Raw genomic sequence first — 24,479 nt, forward strand, 5'->3', positions numbered from 1 at the left:
GAGGTCAGTAGCATGAATAAAGCTCTCCTCCAATACCAACGGCCCTTGGAGGGCGAAGAATGATGGAGGGTGGATTCTAGGTTGTTGAAACTGAAATTCCTCCAATCAAACTAAATTTATAACCAAACCTACACCTAGTAATATGGAAAGTTCGGGTCGAACCACTAGGAATGGAGGGAAGTTTGCTATGGTCAATGTCAAGCTACTTTGAAGTATAAGAGGTAGTGTAGGTTATCTAAATTCAACTAATCAGCAAAGCAAACCAATATATCAAGACACTAGGGATTAAGGATCCACATATTCTTGTAATGGACACACACTAATCGGGTTGGAGATTGATTAATTCAAGTATTGCGAGGGAAAATAGACAATGCAATCAAAAGAGCTCAACAAGCTATCTCCTAGAGGTCTAGCATAATTAAAATAATCATGTTCATGTTTAAAATAAAGCATAATAATAGCAAGATCCTAGGCATGATACTAACAAGATTAATAACAAACCTAGCATGTCACAAAACAATAAAGATCAAAGCTTTGACCCTAACATAATACTAACAAGATATTAAGAAAGAAAATAGGAAGAATCATTTTAATCATACTTGATATAAGGAACTTATTCTAAACATGATACTATGAAGATAAAAACATCCTAACTTGATACTAGGAATCAAAATAACAATCTAAGCATGATTTCTATATCATAATATCAATTAAAACAATTAAAGTACTTACTTACATGCCTCGTACCTCTTTCTAATAACAAAATACACACGTTAGTAACTTAAAGGAAAATATTAAATCAAGACAATTAAATTAAATAATTGAAATAGAGATTTGGAGCCAAACCCTCAGAAATATCAAACCTTTCACATATAGGGCGAAGGCAACTTCGAACTTGGCTAGGTGTGTCTAGATCTTGTGAATGCGGAATTTTGTTTGTAAAAAGGTTGGCTTAGAAAGAGAGAGAGAGAGAGAGAGATAGAGAGAGAGAGTATCAAGATTTTCTTGATGAGACTTGGTGAGAGTTAGATGGAGAATTGATGAAGCATTGATGATTAAAAATGAAGGTCTAAGGACACTATTTATAATGAAAAGAGTCCGGATATGATAAAAAAGAATTGGAGTTTACAAAAGAATAAAACACGACGATGTCGCCGCAACTGCCCTTGTCGCCGCGTGACAGGGCTTGTCACTGCGCGACAAGCCCGTCATCCGGCGATGCAGGACAATTTTTACGGATTTTGTTTTTATCATATCTTTTGATCCAGAAGTCCAAATAAGGCATATAATATGTCGTTAGAAAGCTCTTGAAGTCTAAATTCCAACCCAATTAGAATAAGATTAAAATATTTTGTAGATAAAACAATATAGCCGAAATAGTGGAAGGGTATCAGTTTTGGACAGAGTTTCATATCCCATTCATATCTTTTTCGCTATAGCTTGGATTTAATATTATAATAATATCATTGGAAAGATAATTTCAATATCTATCCAACCATATAATATTCAGATAAAGATTATGAGGCACGAAAATAATATCTGAACATATTCCATCTCGTACAAAACAAGGATTCTTAAAAGGAGTAGTTTTATTCAATTTCAAACTCTTTGAAACATAATTATCAATCCTAACTCCATTAGGATTTAAAATAACCTTATAGAGTATTCTAGAATACTATAATCAATCCTAATAATTTTAGGAATGATAATTAATATTAGGCCTTCCTCTAGATCATTGGGTCGTATGTAAGAACCAAATCGGGCCCAGTTTAGTATTTTGGCCATAACTTACTCATTATTCATCGGAATTGGGCTTATAATATATCGTTGGAAAGGTATTTTCAAGCCCCGTCCAACTACACCATTATTGTACCCATATCATGGACCAAAATAAACTGAAATTCACGTTTTTCATAAATAGGGTAAGAAAAGAAATATTTCAAAAACAGAAAGAAGAGATATTTTAAGAAAACATCCTCATCACTAGACTTTTCACACTTTCACCTCGTTCGATAATCAAATGAAATGAAAGGTATTCATCACTGGGTTTGATTTTGGGGAGACACACATGGGTGTCTACACATAACATATGAAATAGACTCCATATTTGAAAATCAGGTTTAGAATTCTTGATTAATTTGCATGAAGGGTAAAGGCTCATCAATTGCAAATATATTTTCAAAACAAAAGCTAACAAATATGAAAATGTATATGCATACATAACTAGATTTGTGAAAAGGTTGCAATTACATTCATGGCGTTGATTTCAATGAAACATATTCACTAGTTAGAATGCTTTTTTTTTTTTTTTTTTTTTTTTTTGTTATTCTAGAAATCATTGAGAATAAAAAATATGGCAAAATAGATGTTAAATTGGTCTTCCTAGATGGGATATTAGAAGAAATTATGGACAAAGCATGAGGGTTTTGTTTATCTATAGGAAGCGAGCTCAAGAAATCCATTGGTGGTTTGAGGTAAGCATGTAGGAATTGGAATATGTTCTCATGAAATTAATAAGAAGTTTGTCTTCTTGATAAATATAGAAATTTTCATAGATAAGAAGTTTAGTGGGAGAAAAATTCGATTTTTTTATGTCCAATAATATGAAGTATAGAGCTCTACACTGCAAATTGACATACAATTGCTTAGATTTGAAAGTATTTATTGATAATGAACCAAGCTTAGACGATACTTAATTAGTACATAGTGAGAATTAACATCTATTAGATAGACTTAATAAAATGTTTGAACAAGTAAAGGTATTTATTGTGTTAAACATGAAAGATTTTGAAAAGATTCGACCCATATGTATGATCTAAGTGAGTTGAACTTAATTATTATAAATCTAGGAACAATACATACTAAGGTAAACATAAAAGATTCTAGATGAGACTTTCAACCATATCATATTGCAAATTGTTTAACAAGACTAGGAATTGAATCTTGTGAAACTAGATAGTTACATGAATGGGATTAAATAGGAATTAGTTCTGCAATTGAATCCATTATTTATGTTACGTTATTGAATCGCCACAATGACTTGTGTGCTTCGAGCATGGCAAGTATAATATACCAATCATATAAAAAATCTAAGTGAAAAATCGTTAGATTATAATCAAGAAAATACAAAGTACTTAGACAAGCAACGGGATGAGTTCTAGATGCATGGAAACAAAGATAAGATAAGCAAGTATTGATGTTGCAAGCACGACCTTAACAAGGAATAGGTCCTTTATGAGGTAACCATAAGCAAGCACGAGCTTAGAGATGTTGTGCCTTAAGAATGGTAATGTGTCTCCCATGCAATCCAAAACACACTCAAAATTTTAAGGTCAATCTACGTGCTCACAAATGATAGTGCATCTCCCAAATCATTGTAAACTTGTTGGAGTAAAATCCAAGGATAGCATTATTTTGAAAATTTGCAAATATAGAAGTTGATTGCATTATTATTGCTTAAGAAGAAACATAAATTGAAAATTATTTATAATTGAATATAGTCCGTTGTTGAACTTTGATGATCGTAGGTTGATAAGTTGAAGATCCCTATCATGAAAGATGACTGGAGCCATCACTTGAGCAATAAAAACTAGATCACAAATAATCCAAAACACGCTCAAAATTTTATCAAACAAAGAGGAAATAATAAAGGTAATTCCCAGTTTCTCTTCTTGAGAAACAAGGAGCGTTTCTTAAGGGGGTAAATTGGTCTGTTTTTGCAAGAATGTGGGGGTATAAGTGACTTTTTCATATGACTGCATATTATCACTAGCAACTGCTTTTATGCCTAGATTTTGACAAAAAGTTACTGTTTTAACTTGGAATAGAGATCCATCTTTTTCTCAAAACTAAGACAACCCAAAAACATAGTAGCTTCAATGGAGGAGGGAAAGCTCCACAAGTGTCAAACACCTATCCATTAAGGGTTAAACATACCCTTAATTTCAATATTTTATTTAGGGTGTTTTCGTTAAATTCCAGCGGCGAAGCCGCCATTCATGGAGGCATTCGAGTTTGAATGGAGGAATTCGAGATTTGCCGACGAAGCTTCAATGGAGGACGGTCACCTTACCCTTTGGGTTGACCATGCCATAAATGATACCCTTTCTTATAGGGTTTTTAATTTGATTTTGGCGGCAAAGCCGCCTATATTCGCCGCCGAAAATGGTGGTTGTCGTCAGTGGAGACGATTTAGACGATAGTGGAAGAAGATGGTGTCGATGGTTGTTGTCGGTGTGACGAAAGAGGAAGGTGAAAGACGAAGCTCCAATGGTGTTGCAATGGAAGCCCACCTTCAAATCTGGAATCTGAGTTACTTCGGTTTTAACGATAATCTTGACGTCGTTAACTTCACCATCTAACGTCGTCTACAATGGTCCACTTCACCAGCTTCAGTGAAACTTACAGTCAGCAATTATTCAGATTAAAATACCAATTCTTTACAATTCCCAAAGCGTTTTTATTACACAATTGCCACTAGCGAAACTCTTCTTGTTTCTCAAGAAGAGCAACTGGGGTGCCCCCAAATAATAATGGCGGTGGTGGAGGTTACAAGCAAGATTATTACTACAAAAATAACAATCGCATCAATTTTTGGGGACAATGGAAACATACGAGTACTTAACAAGGATCTCGCCCTTGTAGAATGTACGACAAGATTCATTCAAGGTACAATTGTTAAGGTGTCCCAATTCCTAGTCATATAAGACACGCGATTGTCCAAGAAGTAGAATGCCAATCAAGGGCAAGGTCAAATGGGTCAAGGTAATAATAATGATTAATGAACAACGGAGGTGGTTATGGAGAGAATTTTAAATATAAGGCAAATGCTAACGAACGCCCGAGGGCGTTGGATAAACTAGTTAAAAGTAGAAAAAGTAAATTAAAATTAACATTAATTACACCGATAGACGCATGATTTTGTCATGCTTTCCCAAATTAATACCACTTTAGGTAAGATTTTAAATGTTTATCCAACGCCCGGGGGCGTTCGTTAGTAAGATCCTAAATATAATAATCGCTTCAACAACAACAATGGTCAAGGCTAAGGTGACAGTAATGCTCAAGGATGTAATAAAGGCCAAAACAACAATGTCAATGTTATAGGAAACAAAAATGGCTAGAATAATGTTGAAGACAATACTGTGACGGGTACTTTTCTTGTTAACTCTAAACCTACATGCTTATTGCCTGTTGATTTTGGAGCTTTTCATTATTCTTTTATAGCCACCTCTTTTGTAAATAAGTATGCATTGAAACGCACATTATCGTGTCAAAGCTAACATAGTCATACCCTTGGGAGAAGTTATACTTTGTAGGTCTCTAGCTATATGAGGACATTCCTATTAGCATAGATGGAATTGGGTTATCTGCAAATCTTTTCCAGCATAACTTGTCTGACTTTGATGTCATTATGGGGATGGGATGGTTTTGCACTTTTGCTTAGGAGCAAGAACTAAGTTAAGATCGAGTGTCATAACAAAAAAATATCTCTTAGGGGGCCGGGGGGAATAGGATCTGCTAAGGAGTCGATTCCAAGCCTAAACCAAAATTGTCTACTATATATTATATATCATCTGAAAATTTATTGAACTCAATTCAATGTTTTTTTTAGAATATCAAAATTTATAATTTATGACGTGTCTTGATAATCGTGAAAAGTGAAATTGTGCAAACAAAAAGGGACGGGAAGGTACTGGGAATACTTTATTGATCTATTTTTTTACGCTAATTTATTTTACACTTTCCTATTACTTTAGTCACCTTTTTTCTTACACCCACTCATGGCATTAATACTTTTTTTATTAATCTATGGGAAAAGAGTAAATGTTAACATCACTTAGAGACAAAATTTTACCAATCGATTCGATATTCGTCTCAAAGGTAACATAAGTAGCACATTAATTAGAAAATTTATTTGTAACATTGTTGTTTTGACAAGGCAATACCAATACCAATCCCTTAGAAAGAAGCAAACCAAAAGAAGACTAACCATCCAAGGAGTAGCTCAATTTCCACCGTTGTACCAGTATATACCCTTTATGGCACCAAATACTACAACTTATTGGAGAACAAATACCTAAAAAAACAGACTAAACAATTGTAAACTAAGTTGGCCAACTGCCATTTCACACTAAGTAACAACCACTCTAACAAAGCTTAACCTTGTCTCACTCAATACTATTTTCAGAATCTTCCTGACACTATAATCTGCTAGATCTTTTTTTTCTTGTTTTGACAAAATTCACCTAATAAAGAAAATCTTAAAGAAATGGACATAATTGTATGCATGCTTGGTTAGAAAGAACACCAACCATTAAACAATGCTGTATGTATATAAAACCCTTCTTCAATTACTTATTGTATGCATCTTAAGTGTAGATATATACTAACGACATAAACGAATCTATGGCATTGTTACTTAGATTGGCATTAGCTTTCTTGGTGGCTATAGACCTATTAGTGTTTACAGCTTTTGCCGCGACACCAACTGATGGGGAGGAGCTGGTTACATTTATCTTTGGCGATTCCTTGACTGAAGTTGGCAATAACAATTACTTGCAATACTCTCTAGCCAAGTCCAACTACCCTTGGTATGGTATTGATTACGAGGGTGGCCAAGCAACTGGAAGGTTCACCAATGGAAGAACCATTGGTGACATAATATGTAATATACTTAACAAAAGCTCAATTCATGATATGACTTTGATGTCTGTTAGACTTAATATGTACATAATATTTAGATGATTGATTAATTAGTTTTTTTTTTCCTGATGGTGTAGCTGAGAAACTCGGAATCCAATCACCACCACCATATCTTTCCCTATCTCCAAACGACGATAGATTGCTCAAAGGAGTGAATTATGCATCTGGGGGAGCAGGAATTCTCAATGATACTGGCATTTACTTTGTAAGAACCCACTGCTTTTATGCAGCTTGTTAAGATTTTCTTTGGGATTTACATTTATAAATTCTGTTTTTCATTTTTTTTTTTTTTTTTTTTTTTTTTTGTTCAGATACAAAGATTAACATTTGATGATCAAATCAATGCACTTGGGAACACGACATTAGCCATTAAATCTAAGATAGGAGAAGCAGCTGCAAACAAGCTCTTAAACAAAGCTGTTTACTTTGTTGGAATAGGTAAAAGATCGAAATCACTCCTGGTTCACTGAGGTCAGTCTGAGGTTAAGGCACACAAACTGATGTTAAGGCTTTGCGAAATTTTACAGGAAGCAATGATTATGTCAACAATTACTTGCAACCATTCATGGTAGCAGGACAGCAATACTCCCATGATGAGTTTGTAGAGCTCCTAATCGCTACATTAGGGAACCAACTTACGGTAATCACCCTCTCCTTCTGCTATAAAACTCAGTATGATCAATCTGAGTATAAGTTACATAACCATAAAAACTTAGTTACTATATCAAATACTCGCTGACTGTAGCTTAACATGGTTTACTATCAGACCCTTCACCAACTGGGTGCTCGAAGAGTAATCTTCCATGGACTCGGCCCCTTGGGCTGCATACCCTCGCAGAGGGTGAAATCAAAGCAAGGAACATGCCTAACCCAAGTGAACAAATGGGTACAACAGTTTAATAGTAAGGTACAAAATTTAGTCCTGAGTTTGAACCAACACCTCGAGGGTGCACAATTTGGATTTGCTGATACTTACCAAGACGTGCAAGAACTCATCACAAGCCCACAAGCTTATGGTAAACTCGACTAATCACGTACTCTTTTAGTCCTAAATCACAATTAGATTATCGAACTTGTACTAAACCATCGTTCTGGGTTATTTTCAAGGTTTCAAGGTATCGAATACATCTTGCTGTAACGTGGATACATCAATTGGGGGACTATGCTTGCCGAATTCTAAAGTGTGCAAAAACAGGAAGGACTACGTCTTTTGGGATGCTTTCCATCCCTCAGACGCCGCCAATGCTGTACTAGCTAATAAGCTCTTCACAAGTTTATTTCCGAATGCTCCAAAGAACGAAACACCAACTCCTAAAACAACAACACCTTCAGCAAGGAATGCTCCAAAGAACGAAACACCAACTCCTAAAACAACAACACCTTCAGCAAGGAATGCTCCAAAGAACGAAACACCGCCTCCTGAAACAACACCTTCAGGGACGAATGCTACACCACCTCCTGAAAGAACACCTTCAGCAAGGAAGACACTTCGACATTCATGATCCACTATTATCATTGACAGAAGAGCATTACTATGTCCAATTAATAAAACACAAACAGAGAAGAGATGAACACTGTAATCAATTTTCTTGCAAACAATTACCAATTTCTTATGTACCATTACCAATTATTTAGTTAACCACATTAAGAAATACTTATATATTTTGATAAATACCATTTTTTCACTATTAAATCTCTGCTTCTCTCAATATATTTCAATCAATTAATTAGCCTAATTCAGGCGTTAGTTTAGAGGCGTGTAAGCAATTAATATATTACTGGGCGTTCTGTGCTACTGTCCATCCGACTGTAACTTAAATTATGTGCTACTGTATATCGCCAATTTTTAACTTTTAGACTTAAAAACATAATATAATGAGTAATATAAGTCCCATTCTTTTTAAATAGAGATATCAATTCGAGTCACTAGGCCAGATTCAATCCAGGCTAATCAGGCTCATGTGAAGTGGCTAGTCTTCGATTGAGTCAGTTTTTAAAAACTCAAATTTTAAACACGGAATTAAAAACCGTGTTAATGTAATTTAAACTAGTAATGCAAAAAACTAAATTAAAACAAATTGAGAAATTCTAGGCCAGATTCAATCCGGGATATTCAGGCTCAAGTCAAGTAGTTAGTCTTCGATTGAGTCAGTTTTAAAAACCTCTAATTTTAAACACTTAAATATAAAAAAAAAAGACTATACTACCCTTTTATAAACCCAAATTAATTTAATTCTCCTTTACTAATAAGAATCTCGCTCCATTCATCTCATATTTTCCAATCTCCATTGATTCAGAGCACACTACTACAACTAAGAACAAGCTTAAAAGCTTCATGTTGCTCAATTTTTTAAAGTCTCATCTTTTGGTTATTTGATAATTAGATGACGCAAAGCCGAAACAAGCTGTTATAAAAATGTTATGGTGATTGGTGAGAAGCCAAATAATTAATTTCCATTATTGTGGGTATATGTTCTTTGTGTTTTCGATTCTAAAGTTAGAATTTTTAAACAATTAATTCAACTCCGTCATATAACGAAGATGAAAAAAAGTTATAAAGTGGTAGGCAATAAAGGACCGCGGAAATTAATTCCGGTAGGTAGTCTGGGGCCCTGGAAAAGAACTCCGGTAGGCAGCAGAGGGCCCCGGATTTGTATTCCGGTAGGCGGTGAAGAGGCCCGGAAATCATAGCCGGTATTTAGCTGAAAGCCTTGGAAGTATTTTACGAACGGGGTTGGGTCTGTGTAAAATTTGTCTATAGAGGAAAGGTTGAAGGCTTGAAGTTTGAAGACTATGAGGTATATATTTTAAGGGTAATTAAATAGTTTCCTAAAAATAAATTTAAAAAAACTAAAAAAAAAAAAAAAAGAGGTAATTACTTCGTAAATAGTTATTGGGTGCAAGTTTAAAATTAGGGTAAGCTTGGAAAAATAAATTTGACTAAAAATTAAGTTGTCCTGCATTTAGGTAAAATTAGTACTCCCATTTTAAATATGGAATTAAAAACCGTGTTAATGTAATTTAAACTAGTAATGCAAAACTAAATCAAAGTTGCTCTCAGAAAAGGGCCAAGGTTTTCCACATATTAGCATTTCTCCGAAAGGCAAAAACCAATCAACAGAAATTTCAACTCCAAAAATATGCATTAATTTCTCAGAAATCCCTTCCTCTTAACTCTAAAATAAGCCAGAAAAATAAATTTCTCACTTATTTTAGAGAAAAGAATCATCAAAAATAACCAAGAAACCAAGCATATTTTACAGATCAAAATTTCAAGATCAGAAATCACCAAACAAATACTACGCTTCCTTCGGTGTGGTTAAAGCATTGATTGAATCATCATCGAGAGCAAAAATAAAAAGTTAACAAAAATTGAATTTGAAAAACAAATTTTTAAAAATTAAATAAATAAAATAATTGTAGAACCTACGAGAAAGTTGCAAAAGAATCCCATGAAAAAAAGGGAATTGCACGTCCAGAGGTACAATGGATGTTGCATCTCATTGTAATTTCTCTGTTGATTTGATTAAGCAGAGAAAATCATAGTCGAAGATGCGTTTATTTATTGGATTTCACGTAATTAGAGATAATAATTTTGAGAGAATACTAAGGAATGATTAATTAGAGAAGTTTGAATGACGGAGTAAGTGTGCGGCAAAGAAAGTAGGAGGGTTTGGAAATATTTATATAGAGAAGCCCTACTAGGGTTGCTTTAGTAGCCGGGTGTTTGTTCGGTTAAATCGGATCCAACTATGATAAAAATAAAATAATAAAATATTGTGTGGATATTCATTATCCTCTTTTATCATTCTGGAATGTTCTAGATCCCGGGTTTATTGTTATCTAAGCAAACTCTAGTTATACTGTATGTATATATATCCTCACTCTATGGAATAATATTGACTGATCTATTCTGTACCTACTTTCTCCTCTTTCTCTTTTATTTATAACACGTTATCAGCAACACTCTAGCCTATTGAGCATACAATACGAATACACACGTTTGATTATAGTTATATATATATCAAGGATAAACAAAGGTACGCATATACTTCATATTATGCATAATTATTAATTGATTTTCCCAGATCGGTGTAGATATATAAATATGTATGCAAGTTGGATTGAATAAGTTATACTTCACAACAACCGATAATTTTTATGCACTGTGATTCAATGTGCCTAACTTGTATTGATTTTTAGTGCTATAGTTTAATTTGTATTAATAGTCACTATACGTTACAAGTTCTTTGCATAATACTATTATTTATTTGGGTCATTGAATTCATTAAATCAATAGTTTTAGATAATGTCGCTTACTTTTGTGATTGATCAAATTAATGACATAATTATTGGCCTTATATTTTGCTGTCATAGGATTATTTGTTTTGATCATTCATGGATATTTTGTATCTTTATATATACTTTTACAATTCTATAAATTTGATTATATATTGGTGATCATATACCCCGTGTCATATGTGTGCATATATCAATATATGTATTTGCAATTCTCTATTTGATTATTTGATTGCATACCTTTTACACCTTGAATGACCATCACACGTCAATTCTTTTTAAGCCAGAAACTTTAATGAGCTAACATTATTGAATAAATACCCATGGAATTTCGTTTCGTATTAAAGTTTGACGATGAAATATAGGTCCTGCAATATTACTGTATTGAGTTTTAGAGTCGAATGTTTACGATGCTATGTTCTATTATGATAAGTTAGGAAACTAGAATGATAAGTTAGGCAACCAGAAAGATAATGCTTCGTATACTATATTATTAGTTGAGATTTCATGTTTGTTATGATAACTAACTTAAATTAGTTGTGGTTTCATGAACATTAATTCCCTCTAGATAGAATAGTGTAATTATCTTCTTGGTAAAGTTTTTATATACATAGCTATATAACTGTCAAATATTAACTTGCAAAATTTGAGATCTTTTACGCCAATACTTAGCTTGAACTTTGTTTTGATAGAAACTTGAATTGGCATATGCAAAGTATATATTTATTATAATATCTTAGTTCCTAATTTATAATATTGTTTTATATCATTGAATCATGTCAAAATTTGCAAAACTCGAATTTGTTGCTCTTGATATTACTAGAAACAACTGTTGAAATACACTTAGATGCAAAATGACTTGGTGATACCATAAATCATGCTAGTATTTATTTGACGTTGAATTTAAGTTGTAGTTTGCATTGTGATGAGCTAATAATAATATTACATGGATACTTATAATTCCGCATGAAATAAATAAGACAAATAGTGTACTACTATTAACTTACATGTTAATGCTCTATATAAAATGGCATGTATATTCATCTCTCCTTTTTTTTTAGTATCCTTATAAGTTGATAATATTATGAAGCATACTATATACATTATGTTGATCGATGTATGATTAAATTTAATTATAGTATTATGTACCTACTTGAAGTTAGATTATTGGAATGAATGTTAATTGAATATGATGTGCGGACCTGAAGTTCCTTATATTTATAAAGATTACTCACACATATAAACTTAAAGTGCCTAGCTTGAACTTATAAAGGGCTCAAAACCCTTAAGAATAATACAAAGAAATGTGCATGATCTACAAAGCTAAAGCATGTTGCTTAGATATCCACTACATACTAACGTGATTTTATAAACACAATTTCATGAAATAATACTATACAAAAATTTAGAAAAGTTGACATAATGTCTTTTAATTTGGTGGTTATTATAGATACCAGTCATACCACACTTTGGGTGAGTATTAATGATTCATAGATAACTAGATTCTTATACCCGAAAATGAATAAGAAATAATTGTATGATTGAGATGATACATGCATGTTTTCGTGATGAATATAATTCATGTAAAAGTTATACGATCTATGTATTAAACACAATTGCACAATATTTATTTGAGCAAGAGATGGATGACATTGTGGAAAACTTACTTGTAAAATATATATATTATGCCCATTCTTATAAGAAATTAATATAATTGGGCAAGAGTTACGAGTAAGAACAAGTTTATAAAAAATAACTTTATTATGCTTGATACATGCATTGCTAAAAGAATTTATGCCTTAAAATTTGGATGAGATTTAATGTTGGATTCATTTTATGCCCCATATGCAAGGATTAGGGGGAGATTGTATTCATTCCATTATTGTAACACCCTAATAAATCTCTCTTAAAAACCTGTGAGAAACCTGCATATAACCTGAACAATTTCAAGAGAATTACTGGTGTGTTACCGCCACGTGTTCAAACGTTAAGGCTATCTCAGAAATTAGCAGCGGAAAACCAAAACAGTTTTAAATAAACCTCAAAACAAAGGAATTAAATCAAAATAAGTATTACAAGTTGGAACCTTTAAGGCCCTTATTCAAAACCCAAGAAAAGTAGTAAGTGATTAAATTCAGAGTTCCAATAATTTCAACCTCAAAAGAGTTAGTGTCAACTAAAAACGAATTAAAATAAATTCAAACTTTGCAAAATAAATAATATGGAAACAACCAACTCTCTACTCAAGATCCCACAACCCTGATGAATGTTGCATGTGTAAGAACCTGTGGTTATTCTGCTCCCCAATATTACAAGTGTAAAAATTGGATTGTCACAGGGTCATTGAAAGGCGAAGGCCATGACCAAAGAAAGACACACACAAAAGCACGCAGTCAGCAAAGCTGAGTACATACAAGCTGCGAAAACAAATTGAGAAAATACCTAACATGCTACTAATATTCAAGCACAAGCATCATTAAATATAGACTCAATTCACGACTCGATTAACAAATTTATTAAGACCTCACTAATTAATATTAACTGACTCGTTTATTTATTTCATTGGATTTAGCAATAGACAAGGTTGTCCAACCCATGTCCCATTTGGAACATCAATAAAGAAAAACCCCATGCCTCCTTTCGGAAACATCAATAAACATCCAACGACCACGGGCGCGACTCCGTGACCGTAGTTAGTATGAGATCTCACCTAACTCCTAGTTTTAGAAAAATAATATTTGAAAGAAGACACTCGTAGATCAGACGGCCTCGATAAAAGTACATGGCTAATACCCCATGTACCCCAACCCCTGATTGTCATTACTCCAGATGTGCACCATTCCAGAGTTTTATTGCTCATCCATCTTGCACTTTACGTGATTTACAGGTTTAGACTCAGTGATGACTCTTATACATATCAATACAAACATCCCAAAAGCAATTCAATCAAACATGGCAAATTCTCAATTTAGATTCTTAATTTATTAGTGACAAACAACATTTATTAATTATTCCATTACTACCTCGGTGTATAAACACCTTGAGTGCATAAGGCACCCCAAAACCTTAACCTCGTCTTACAAGACTTGAATTTCTCCTTTACTCATCCTGTTTACATAATCCTGAACGAGTAATAATTTGATCTTTACACCAATCACATACCTTTGCCTTTAAGCGCACCTTGCATATATAAAGCACAAATAATACTTGCATTATAAACTAGTGCACATCATTTGAAATTCACAATGTATAACCAGACAATTTAACCCAGTCAATCCTATACATGATACTAAGTTCTCGATCCGTCCTTAAACATGCACCTACAAGCAAGGTTTCGTATCTTGTACGTACCTTGTGTAAACAATCCGGTTGGCCACTTTAAAACTAGAAGTCGCCTTCTACAAAGTCCTCTCCTAAACCAAACAATTAGGAATAAATCAATACCAAAGCAATTAAAATTACAGCAATACTAAACTACTTTAAAACCTCTTAAATTACCAAAACAAAGTCTTTAGATTGTCCCCAAAAATCAAAGTTAGTAATATAACATCCCAACTTTAAGTTTACATGTTAGAATTATGAAAATATAGTGCTTTATATCAAATTACAGCAACTTTAAAATAGGTAATTAAATCTGGAATTTTGTTTTAAATATATAAAATAACCCCATAAGCATAATTACTTGAAATAGTCATTATATAGCAAGTTAGTATGTTAAAAACCCAAGAATATATCAATTCAATGCAACTAGAGGCTTCAAAATAAAAGGTATAAAATCTGAAAATTATTTTTAAAGTTAGAATATCAAGTTCAAAGCTTTTTTAATCACAAAATACTCACAATAATTATTTTATAGGTTTAGAAGCATAAAAACATGAAATTAACACTACTTGTTCATAAAAATTGAAACTTTAATAAATCTGAAAATTAATATACAACCAAAATAATCATACTTTGACATACTTTGAACATAGAATAATTAAGTAATTTGTTTAGTACGTTATTAAGCCTTAAAACATGATAAATCAACACTTTAAACCCTAAATTCATACATACCCAAATCTGAAAATTAATATAATAATTTAAACATGTTAAAACCCATAAATTTATAATCTTTTGTAATTTATACATACTATTAAAGCCTAATAACAATAATTTTATAATTGAAATCAAATAAAAATTGAATCTTTAAATCAAAATAACAAGAATAAAGGAAGAGAAATAGGGGGAAGGAGAAGGGAGGAAGGCGAACTGCAGGGAGGGAGGTCGGCTGCTGGGCGGCGCGGCGGTCAGGGGGGCGGCGGCTGCTGGGCGGCGCGGCGGTGCTGGGCAGCGGTGCAAGGTTTGTGTTTTTTTTTTTTTTCTTTTCTTGCTGAATGTCGTGAAGAAGGAGGATGAAGAGAGTGAGGGTTTTCCCTTTTTTTTTTCTTTAATCCCACGTGAAAGAGGAGTAGAGGAGTTAAGGTGGTTTTTTATTTTTTTTTTATAAAAGTTGGGCCTAAATTCCTAACCCAAGTAGAATTAGGAGTAGGAACTTGCAATTTGGGCTTGAATAAGAGGAATTAAGTGTTTGGGCTAATCACAACTTAGTAGTTTTAGTTTGAAAATAATTAAAATCTTAATACTTTACCTCAAATAAAATTCATACTTATAAAATAAGAAAAATAAAAAAGTATTTGTAAAATAAATACTAAATAAATACATTATTATTAAATTGAAAATATGGGGGATTACAATTATTTTATGTAATCCTTGCACATAAATAATAAAATATATTGATGGTCAATTTGGTATATACATTAACTTGAATACCAACAATTTATTTAATAGAAGTGGCCACATGCTATTTTGAAATGATACCATCCTGAAGATGGATATAAATAAATGTCATTGATCATATACTAATTGTAAATGCTCCAATTAAAATTGATGTCCTAGAAGGACAACACCAATTGCTGATGAACCTATATCGTGCCTGAAGCGTGATAGATTAATAAATCTAAAGATAATTAAGTATCTTCGAAAAGGAAAGGAGCCACTATTGACAATGACCAGTTTGAGGAAGTGATAAACTACATTACATTTCTAGAAGAAATAACTTTTAGTAAAATTCTTATATTCCATGATTATATAAGAGACTCCAAAAGAGTATGGAATATACAACAAGATTAACATGTATCAAGTTTATAGTCAAAACTCCAGTAGAGTATGAGTAATTTTTGGATAAAATATGAATTGATTGTCTTGCCAATTGTATAAAGTAACACATGTTGGTGTTATAATATCATATCATATCATGGCCATACATAAATTAAGTTTAATAAAGTGATCACTAGTGTTGGAAAACTGACCAAAGCTCAAAGTTAGAAAAGTGATTGGATGTGATAATTAAATTAGTCCATCCGGGTTTAATAATTACCCGTTATGGAAACCTGAAGTTTCATTTGATAATGTGCTGACGCTCTCTTAATGTTAGATATATGAAATGAATTGAATAGCAAGACATAACATTGAGATTGAGCTTTATTTCGATTATGATTCATAATAATTTGTATTTATGAAAATTTCAAGAGTTAATAGATTTTAATTTCTTATTTAAAGAGTAACGGGTGACCAAAAGTTCACCAAAATAATTTGGAAAAATTGCTCCCATTAATCCCAACTTTGCCTCGTCCGCCGAAAATAATCCCAACTTTCGTTTACTATCTATTGCACCCAACTTTAGGGGGTATTAATTTTCGTTGCACCCAACAGGTCATCTAACCTGATGTAGCAGGTTACCTAGCCACGTGTCAGCGTATGATTGGCTTAAATTTTTTTTTTTTAAAAAAAAAACAAAAAATAAAAAAATAAAAACCCCACAAACCCACCCATACCCAGCGGCTGCCACCACACCCCCACCCCCACCCGCCGGAAAACACCCCCACCCCCGAAAAAACCCTCCCCTGGTGCCGGAAACCAATCAAACCCCAGCCACCAGCAACCCCAAAAACCACCGGCCAACCCCAAAAATCACTAGTCTAACCCCAAACGGCGGCGCTAATTCCCCTCCCCTGCGTCGGTTTCCTCTCCCCCTTCCCCGGCGACGGTTTCCCACTCGTCGCTTTCCCCTTCCCCTCCCCCTGAGGCGGTTTCCCACTCTGCCATTTTTAGCACAAGGCCACCTCCGACCATTCCTCCACCTCGCTCACCGCCTTCTCTCCCAAACACCCTTCACTCTCTCTCTCCTTACCACCCCTTTAAACGCCGCAAATCTCCGCCGTCAATCCGACAACCTCAACATCATCGAACTCCCCTTCACCAGCACCGACCACGGTCTCCCTCCTAAACCCGAAAACCCCCAAAAACTCCTCCCTTGAATTTCCGATTTAGGGTATCGGTTGCTGCGAATTTGGGATTTTGGTGGCTACTCTAACGGGTTTTGGTGGCTGCGAAAAACCACCACCACTCGAAACTCTTTTTGGTGGCTGGGGTTTGATTGATGGTGGTGATGGTGGTGCTGGTGGCTGGTGGAGAAGCTAAGGGTGGCTGTTGGGGTTTTTTTTTTTAATTATGTTTTTAATTTTTTTTTCCTATTTTTTTCAACCAATTACATGTTGACACGTGTGCAAAAAAAAAAAATCAGAAATGTTTACCTGATTTACCGGTTGCAGGTCATTTGGGTGCAATAGAAATTAATACCCCCCAAAGTTGGGTGCAATAGATAATAAACGAAAGTTGGGATTATTTTCGGCGGACGAGGCAAAGTTGGGATTAATGGGAGCAATTTTTCCTAATAATTTATATATTATTGTCCACTATCAGGTGACCAGAAGCTCACCAAATACACTATTTAAGTCTTTAAAGATCTAGAAGATCACCACTTAGTAGAATTCCAAGCAAGTGATTTATGCTTGTATAACAATTCTTTTGATTGAGGCTATTATATGTCAGCACATAAGAAATAGGAAAATTAGGAAATTCAATTGCACAACATATGTCTCCCCATTGATGTTGAATTATTGATCTCCTGAAGAGAACAAATTATGAAAGATTTAATAATAAATACATATGCGTTATGCAATGTATAATGATTTAAAATTGCTCTCTTAGAAGAGATAAAAACTTGTTTAATATAATTCTTTTGAGAGATAAATTTTGTTGATTATGATCCTCCCATGAAATGAATTTTATTACAAATTTAATTTGTATACTAAGTTGGTGAAGAATTGTGATGCCCCTATATATGAGATATTTTACCAACTTAGGGGGAGAATTGGAGTAAGTTGGCAAAAAAAAAAAAAAAAAAAGAATTAAAATGATGATCCCTATATATATATAATGGTAATTTGAAATGTTTTCTAGCCAAATTTCGTCCATATGTTATCAAGATATGTTGCACATTGAGATAAAGCTTGTCAATTGTATATACTTGAATCACTACACCTGAAGTGTAGATTGTATAATCGGTTCCAAAATAAAGATGTGATATATGGCAAGATAGTGCAGTTGACATTTTTAACAGTGTAATAAAATATTAATACCAGGTGTATAATATACCCTTGATACGAAGCTGTGTAGATATTTGAATTATTACAATAGATGGCCTATGATGTAAGAAAAATTATGATGGTACATATGAAAAATGTATTCAGATATCATTGTCAAGATAACATGCAAATTAAAATTGTACCTTGAGGAATTATATGATGATACCGGTATATGATGGAACCGATAAATAATGCATATGCATGATATAATGGACTAGTGAATAAGGGATCTGAAATATACGTCCATTTTGATGTCGACATAATGATAATAATTAAAGTTTATCATGGACCAGAAGTCCAATGAAATATGGATTTTTAAAATCCACACTATACAGTGTCTTGCATTATTTCGAGTCCTATGTATGTTCATATGCATGTGTGAGTCATAGGTTACTGGATTATTCATTGCATATGTTCGAAGTTGTTAGATGCATTACTCATTGTATAATTTGTTTAATATGTTATCATATTTTCTATATCTCATATATATTGCATGCATTACTTTCTGTACAATAATTGTGGTGTATGTCAATGTTCATTCAAAGTATAGTAAGACATATTTACAACTTTGATGGAAAATGAGAAAGAAATATTTATATTATAGTGGGCTTATAATTGTGATGAAATTATTGATGACGCCAATTCAATTGCATGTTATGAATCATGTAAGAAGAAGAGTTCATGAAGAACTTATGTACGGCGCATTTATATATCCAGCTCTACAAAAATTATATTTTGAATATTGTAATTATTATTAAACTTTTAGTCTATGTGACTAAATCATTGACATCTCAACCTGAAGTTTGAGCATATGAGAGTTAATGAGATTTACTATTCATGTTTGCAAGAGAGCTATTGTGTCAATTGTGAAACATCTAAAGAATATCAATGGAATACTTATGCGTGAGAATGTTTTCTTATGGTCCAGAAGAACCATGGTTAGCGTATATAATTATATGTCTCATATTATAATTCATATGAGATTGAAGAACGACATTGATAATATCAAGTTTTGACATCATATTATTATTACAGAATGTTTGATCAAATAATGATCATCAATAACGACTTCCAGCAGAAGTCATAACCGCATAAGTATTAAATCAACTATTGAACAGGGATTAGAAATAATGATATTAGAGATAAACACATGTATGGTGAAATCAAGACACTTCACATGTTTACGTGAAGACTTGAAGATGCTATTTCAGTTTAGGAGGATCGAAGATCGAGGAATGATACTATTCTGCGTCATATGAGAAGACACCTAGCCAGGCCATATTGGATTCATTGCAGCACTAGATATTCTCAAGTTTTGTATTCATCAGGGGGAGAAAATAAGCGTTGCACTCTTTTTCCCTTAACCATGGTTTTGTCCCACACTGGTTTTCCTGGTAAGGTTTTTAATGAGGCAGCATCTCAAGCGTATTACGAAGAATGTTGTACTCTTTTTCCTTCATTAGGTTTTTATCCTACAAGGTTTTTCCTAATAAGGTTTTAATGAGGCACACTCTTCGATAATGGACATCCAAGGGGGAGTGTTATGAAATATTGTGTGGATATCCATTATCCTCCTTTATCATTCTGGAATGTTCTAGATCCCGGGTTTATTGTTATCTAAGCAAACCCTAGTTATATTGTATGTATATATATCCTCACTCTATGGAATAATATTGACTGATCTATTCTCTACCCTACTTTCTCCTCTTTCTCTTTAATTTATAACAAATCTAATATATATAAATAAAGTAGGCATTTTTGACATCCACAAAACAGCATTTTCAAGATTTATACCCAGTAATGCGGAGATGAATGGAGCAGAAGTGGCCAGAAAATCAGTCGATCTATCAATGTAAACAAATCTAATATATATATATATATATATATATATATATATATATATATATATATATATATATATATATATATATATATATATATATATATATATATATATATATATATATATATATATATATATATATATATAGGGGAGTTTTTTCCTGAGTTTTTAGAGAGCCACGTAAGATTTAATTTTTTCATTGCGCCACGTAGGAATATAAATTTTAGTGGTAGCCAATTAAATAAGAGATTATTAATTTCTTTTAGAATTAATTAATTCAAATGCCATGTAAGAAAAATAGACGAATGATATTTTTAAGTTTAAATTAATTAAATATAAATATTATCTTTTGATATTAGAAATTTTATCCAAATATGTAACAAATTAGCACATAAATACAAGAAAAAAAATATTAAAAAACTTCAAACAAACCGTGTATCGCACGGGCTTCATCTAGTATATATAAATAAAATAGGCATTTTTGGAGAGTATTGGGAGTGCCACATAAGAAAAGGTATATTTTCGACCAATCAAAAATTAGATTTTTATTTTATTTTAGAATTAAAAAAATCACTCGCCACCTAAACAAAAGCGATGAATGAAATTTTAAATTTTTGCCGCGTAGGTAAAAACGACGAATAGTAATTTATTAGGATTTTAATTATTTAAGAACACTAAATTTTATCATTTTTATTTGTTACAAAACTAAAAATTATCTTTAGATATTAGGATTTATATTATTTAAAAAAACTAAAAATTATATTTTGATATTTAAAAAATATAAACTATCATTTGATGTTAATGGTTTTATGTAAATATCTAATGATATGATACTTTCATACAAAATTTTAAAACTTATAATGCAAGAAAAAAAGTAAGAGATCACCAAAAAAAATATTTATATACAAAATGTATATAAAAATTCGTGCATCGCACGACACATAAGCAAAAGTAATATTTCAACCAATGAAAAATTATATTTATAATTAATTTAGAATTTTAATTTTCTTTCGCCATTTAAGAAAAAATTAACAAATGAAATTTGAGAATTGAAAACAAAAAATAGTAATTTAAGATTTAAATTATGAAAAAAAAAACAAAAATTATCTTTTACATTATCTTTTACATTAGGATTTATATTATTTTAACAAATAATTAGAAATTAAAAAATATATTTTGATTTAATGATTTTATCTAACTATCCGATGAATGAGATAATATTTATTTCAATTTATATATTCAAGTTCTATATACGTAAAATTTGAATAAGAATAATTTAAAACTTAACATAATATTTTTACAATTTGAATAAGAATAATTTAAAACTTAACATAATATTTTTACCTTAAATTAATGTTAAAATAATATAATAGAAAATAAAAACAAAAAATATTAAGAAATTACAAAAAAAAAATATATATACAAAATGAAATATTTAAAAACCGTGCATCGCACGGGCTTACATCTAGTATATATATATATATAAAGGGGAGTTTTTTCCCGAGATTTTAGAGCGCCACATAGGATTTTTATTTTTAAAAAATTATTAGAGCGCCACATAGGATTAATATTTTTTAAAACGCTACAATAGGATTATGTCACCTAAGATTAGTTAACGTGCCACGTAAGATTATAAATTATAGTTATATCCAATAAATAATTCAAGTGTCACATAAGCATAATTGACCAATGAGATTTTAATGGTTACATTAATTAAATATGAAATATTATCTTTTGAGATTATGAAGTTTATCTAATATTTTAAAACAAATACGGAGAAAATGATATATTACGTACAAGTGTACAACTAATAAAATAACAAATGTAATCACATAAATATGAAAATATTGTTTTAAAAAAAAAATAGATCAACCTGTGCATCGCACGGGTTTCATCTAGTAAAATAATAAAATAAAATTATAAATTACCACTGAAAAATTTATTAATTTTCAAAATAATTACCCGTCTATTTTTTTTATTTTACGACCCCTAAAATTAAAAAAACTGCTCACATTACCACCAATTTCAAAATTTCAGTGAATTTTTCTTATGTGGGCCCCACCCAAGTGGTGACAAGAAAAAGATGATCAGTAATAATGGCAATTCAAACAGCAAGCTCTTAGTTTTTTTATTTGTTTTCTTTTGGTTTTTGGTTGTTTTGTACTCAATAAACTGGTTTAAGGGGAGGTGGAGTGAAAACATGACTAATTGTAATGCTTAGATATAGCCGTTACTAGGCGTTGGGTGGGTTCATAACAAAAATCCACCGAAGTTTTGAAATGAGTGGTAATTTGAGTAGTTTTTTAATTTAAGGGTGGTAAAATAAAATAAAAAATTAAGGTATTGTTTATTATGAAAATGGATATAATTTTGGATGGTAATTTAAAAATTTTCTAAAAAATAAAAGGTAATTGTGTTTTATGTTTTATAGTAGTCCTATACTCCTAATCTCCTATAGGAGTCCGTCCTATGACCTACAGTAATATAGAATACAAAAAAGTTCAATTTATTAGTTTGACAGTTGGATTTTAGTTTGGGATTAAACGGTTCGATTTGATATGAATCGGTTTGAAATGGGTTCAATTGGATGATAGGGCGTTCTATTCGGTTTTTGTGTTTAAAATTATTATCAGGTTTGGTTTGATTTCAGTTTATTTTGTGCAGATTTAAATTGGCTTTGTTATAAATATTTCGAGTTGTAAGTGGTTCAGGTTATACTCGAGTTGGTTTAAAACTATTCATTTTGGTAGTGGGTTAACCTGTGTTATAACGGATTTGATTTTATATCTATCAGTCCTATTAATAATCAAGTCAGTTGTTATATGGACCTGGTTTTTCGAGTAACGAGTCAAATTGGGTTGGTGATTATATTGGTCTGGTTCATCGGGTTGCAGGTCAAATTGAGTTAGGTTGAAAGTGGGTCATTTCATCGGCGGGTCGATTTGGATCAATGAAAATAATTAATGAGTCGGTCTGATTCGAATTAATTTTGGTCGAGTTGACATCGGGTTCTAACCGAGTATTGTTAGGTTGTAGCAGGTTTTGTTTTATATCAATTCGAGATTTATACATTCCAGTCCATTTCAATTGACAGATTATCTCATTTTTTTAAAAAAAGAAGTCCCAAAGGACATTAAATTTCATTAAATAAAGTCATACGGCATGTACAATTGACAATTAACGATAATGAAAAAAAATTTAACAAAATCAAACAAGAATTAATCGGGGAAGGGCTAAGAATCCAAATACATAGATATAACACTTCAGCACATTCTCGATTCGTTGTCTCATACAACTTTTTGAGTGGATCCGTCGCTGCTTCATAGTTTTGTGAGGAAGAAAATTCTTGTGTTGAATTTGTAACCCGAATCTGATCCATAATCAATTAAAGCACGCACGACTAGAGACCCTATTAAGCGCAAATAAAACAACATTGTCTTTCGAAGGAGTTCGAAAAACCTTGTCTTTTGAAGGAGATCAAAAAAACCCTGTCTTTCGATGGAGATAAACCCTTTCTTTCGAGGAAGACATTATAATTTTAAAAAGAAAGAAAACGTAAAAGAAATAAAGATTGGGGCTTTCCACCGGTGAAACCCGATGGAACCCCCTTTAAAGTTAACAATGGAGGCTAAAGTTTGAGAGAGAACAGAGAGGAGGCTAGGTTTTTTTTTTTTTTTTTTTTTTTTTTTTGCTCCTCTCCGATCCTACTTGTTACAATGGGATACTATATTTAAATACTATAGGGTAAGATGCTAGTTAAATATGTCAATGAGCCATGAGATATTTCTTTCGTAATAATCGCAACACTATCTGTCGCACTGCACATATCAATAACTACATATCAAAAGACACACCAGCAATGACACGTGTCATTTTCTGGTGCGTCCTTATTTTTTTTTTTAAAAAAAATTATTTTAAAATAAAATCATTTACATGTATAAATTATAATAGAAGATTTGATGCATCTTTCCAAAAAAAAAAAAACACATTAACAACTAGGGGGAAAAAAAATTCTTATCTTATCGTATTTGTGACATATGGATTATTTGTTTTAGGAAAGACACATTATATATGTACGTATTATATATTTCTTATGTAGTACG

General features: G+C 32.1%; 1 protein-coding gene across 1 annotated transcript; it reads left to right on the top strand.

Moving 5' to 3' along the window:
• Window positions 1-6,391: 6,391 nt before the first annotated feature.
• On the top strand, window positions 6,392-8,381 carry LOC145555892 (GDSL esterase/lipase At5g37690-like). Its single transcript, XM_081617608.1, has 6 exons — window positions 6,392-6,667; window positions 6,783-6,910; window positions 7,017-7,143; window positions 7,233-7,345; window positions 7,472-7,721; window positions 7,813-8,381. The coding sequence occupies exons 1-6, from the start codon at window positions 6,409-6,411 to the stop codon at window positions 8,205-8,207; spliced, it is 1,272 nt and encodes a 423-aa protein (XP_081473734.1). The 5' UTR covers window positions 6,392-6,408; the 3' UTR covers window positions 8,208-8,381.
• The last annotated feature ends 16,098 nt before the right edge of the window (window positions 8,382-24,479 follow it).

This window comes from Chenopodium album, chromosome 8 (genome assembly GCF_948465745.1).
Source record: "Chenopodium album chromosome 8, dcCheAlbu1.1, whole genome shotgun sequence".
NCBI classification, from domain to species: Eukaryota; Viridiplantae; Streptophyta; class Magnoliopsida; order Caryophyllales; family Amaranthaceae; genus Chenopodium; species Chenopodium album.

Excerpts from the sequence above, each read along its gene's own strand:
- LOC145555892 (XM_081617608.1), top strand. The coding sequence starts at position 6,409 with ATGGCATTGTTACTTAGATTGGCATTAGCTTTCTTGGTGGCTATAGAC. Across the intron at positions 6,668-6,782 it reads AACCATTGGTGACATAATAT|CTGAGAAACTCGGAATCCAA; the intron begins GTAATATACTTA and ends CTGATGGTGTAG. Across the intron at positions 7,144-7,232 it reads TGTTTACTTTGTTGGAATAG|GAAGCAATGATTATGTCAAC; the intron begins GTAAAAGATCGA and ends GAAATTTTACAG.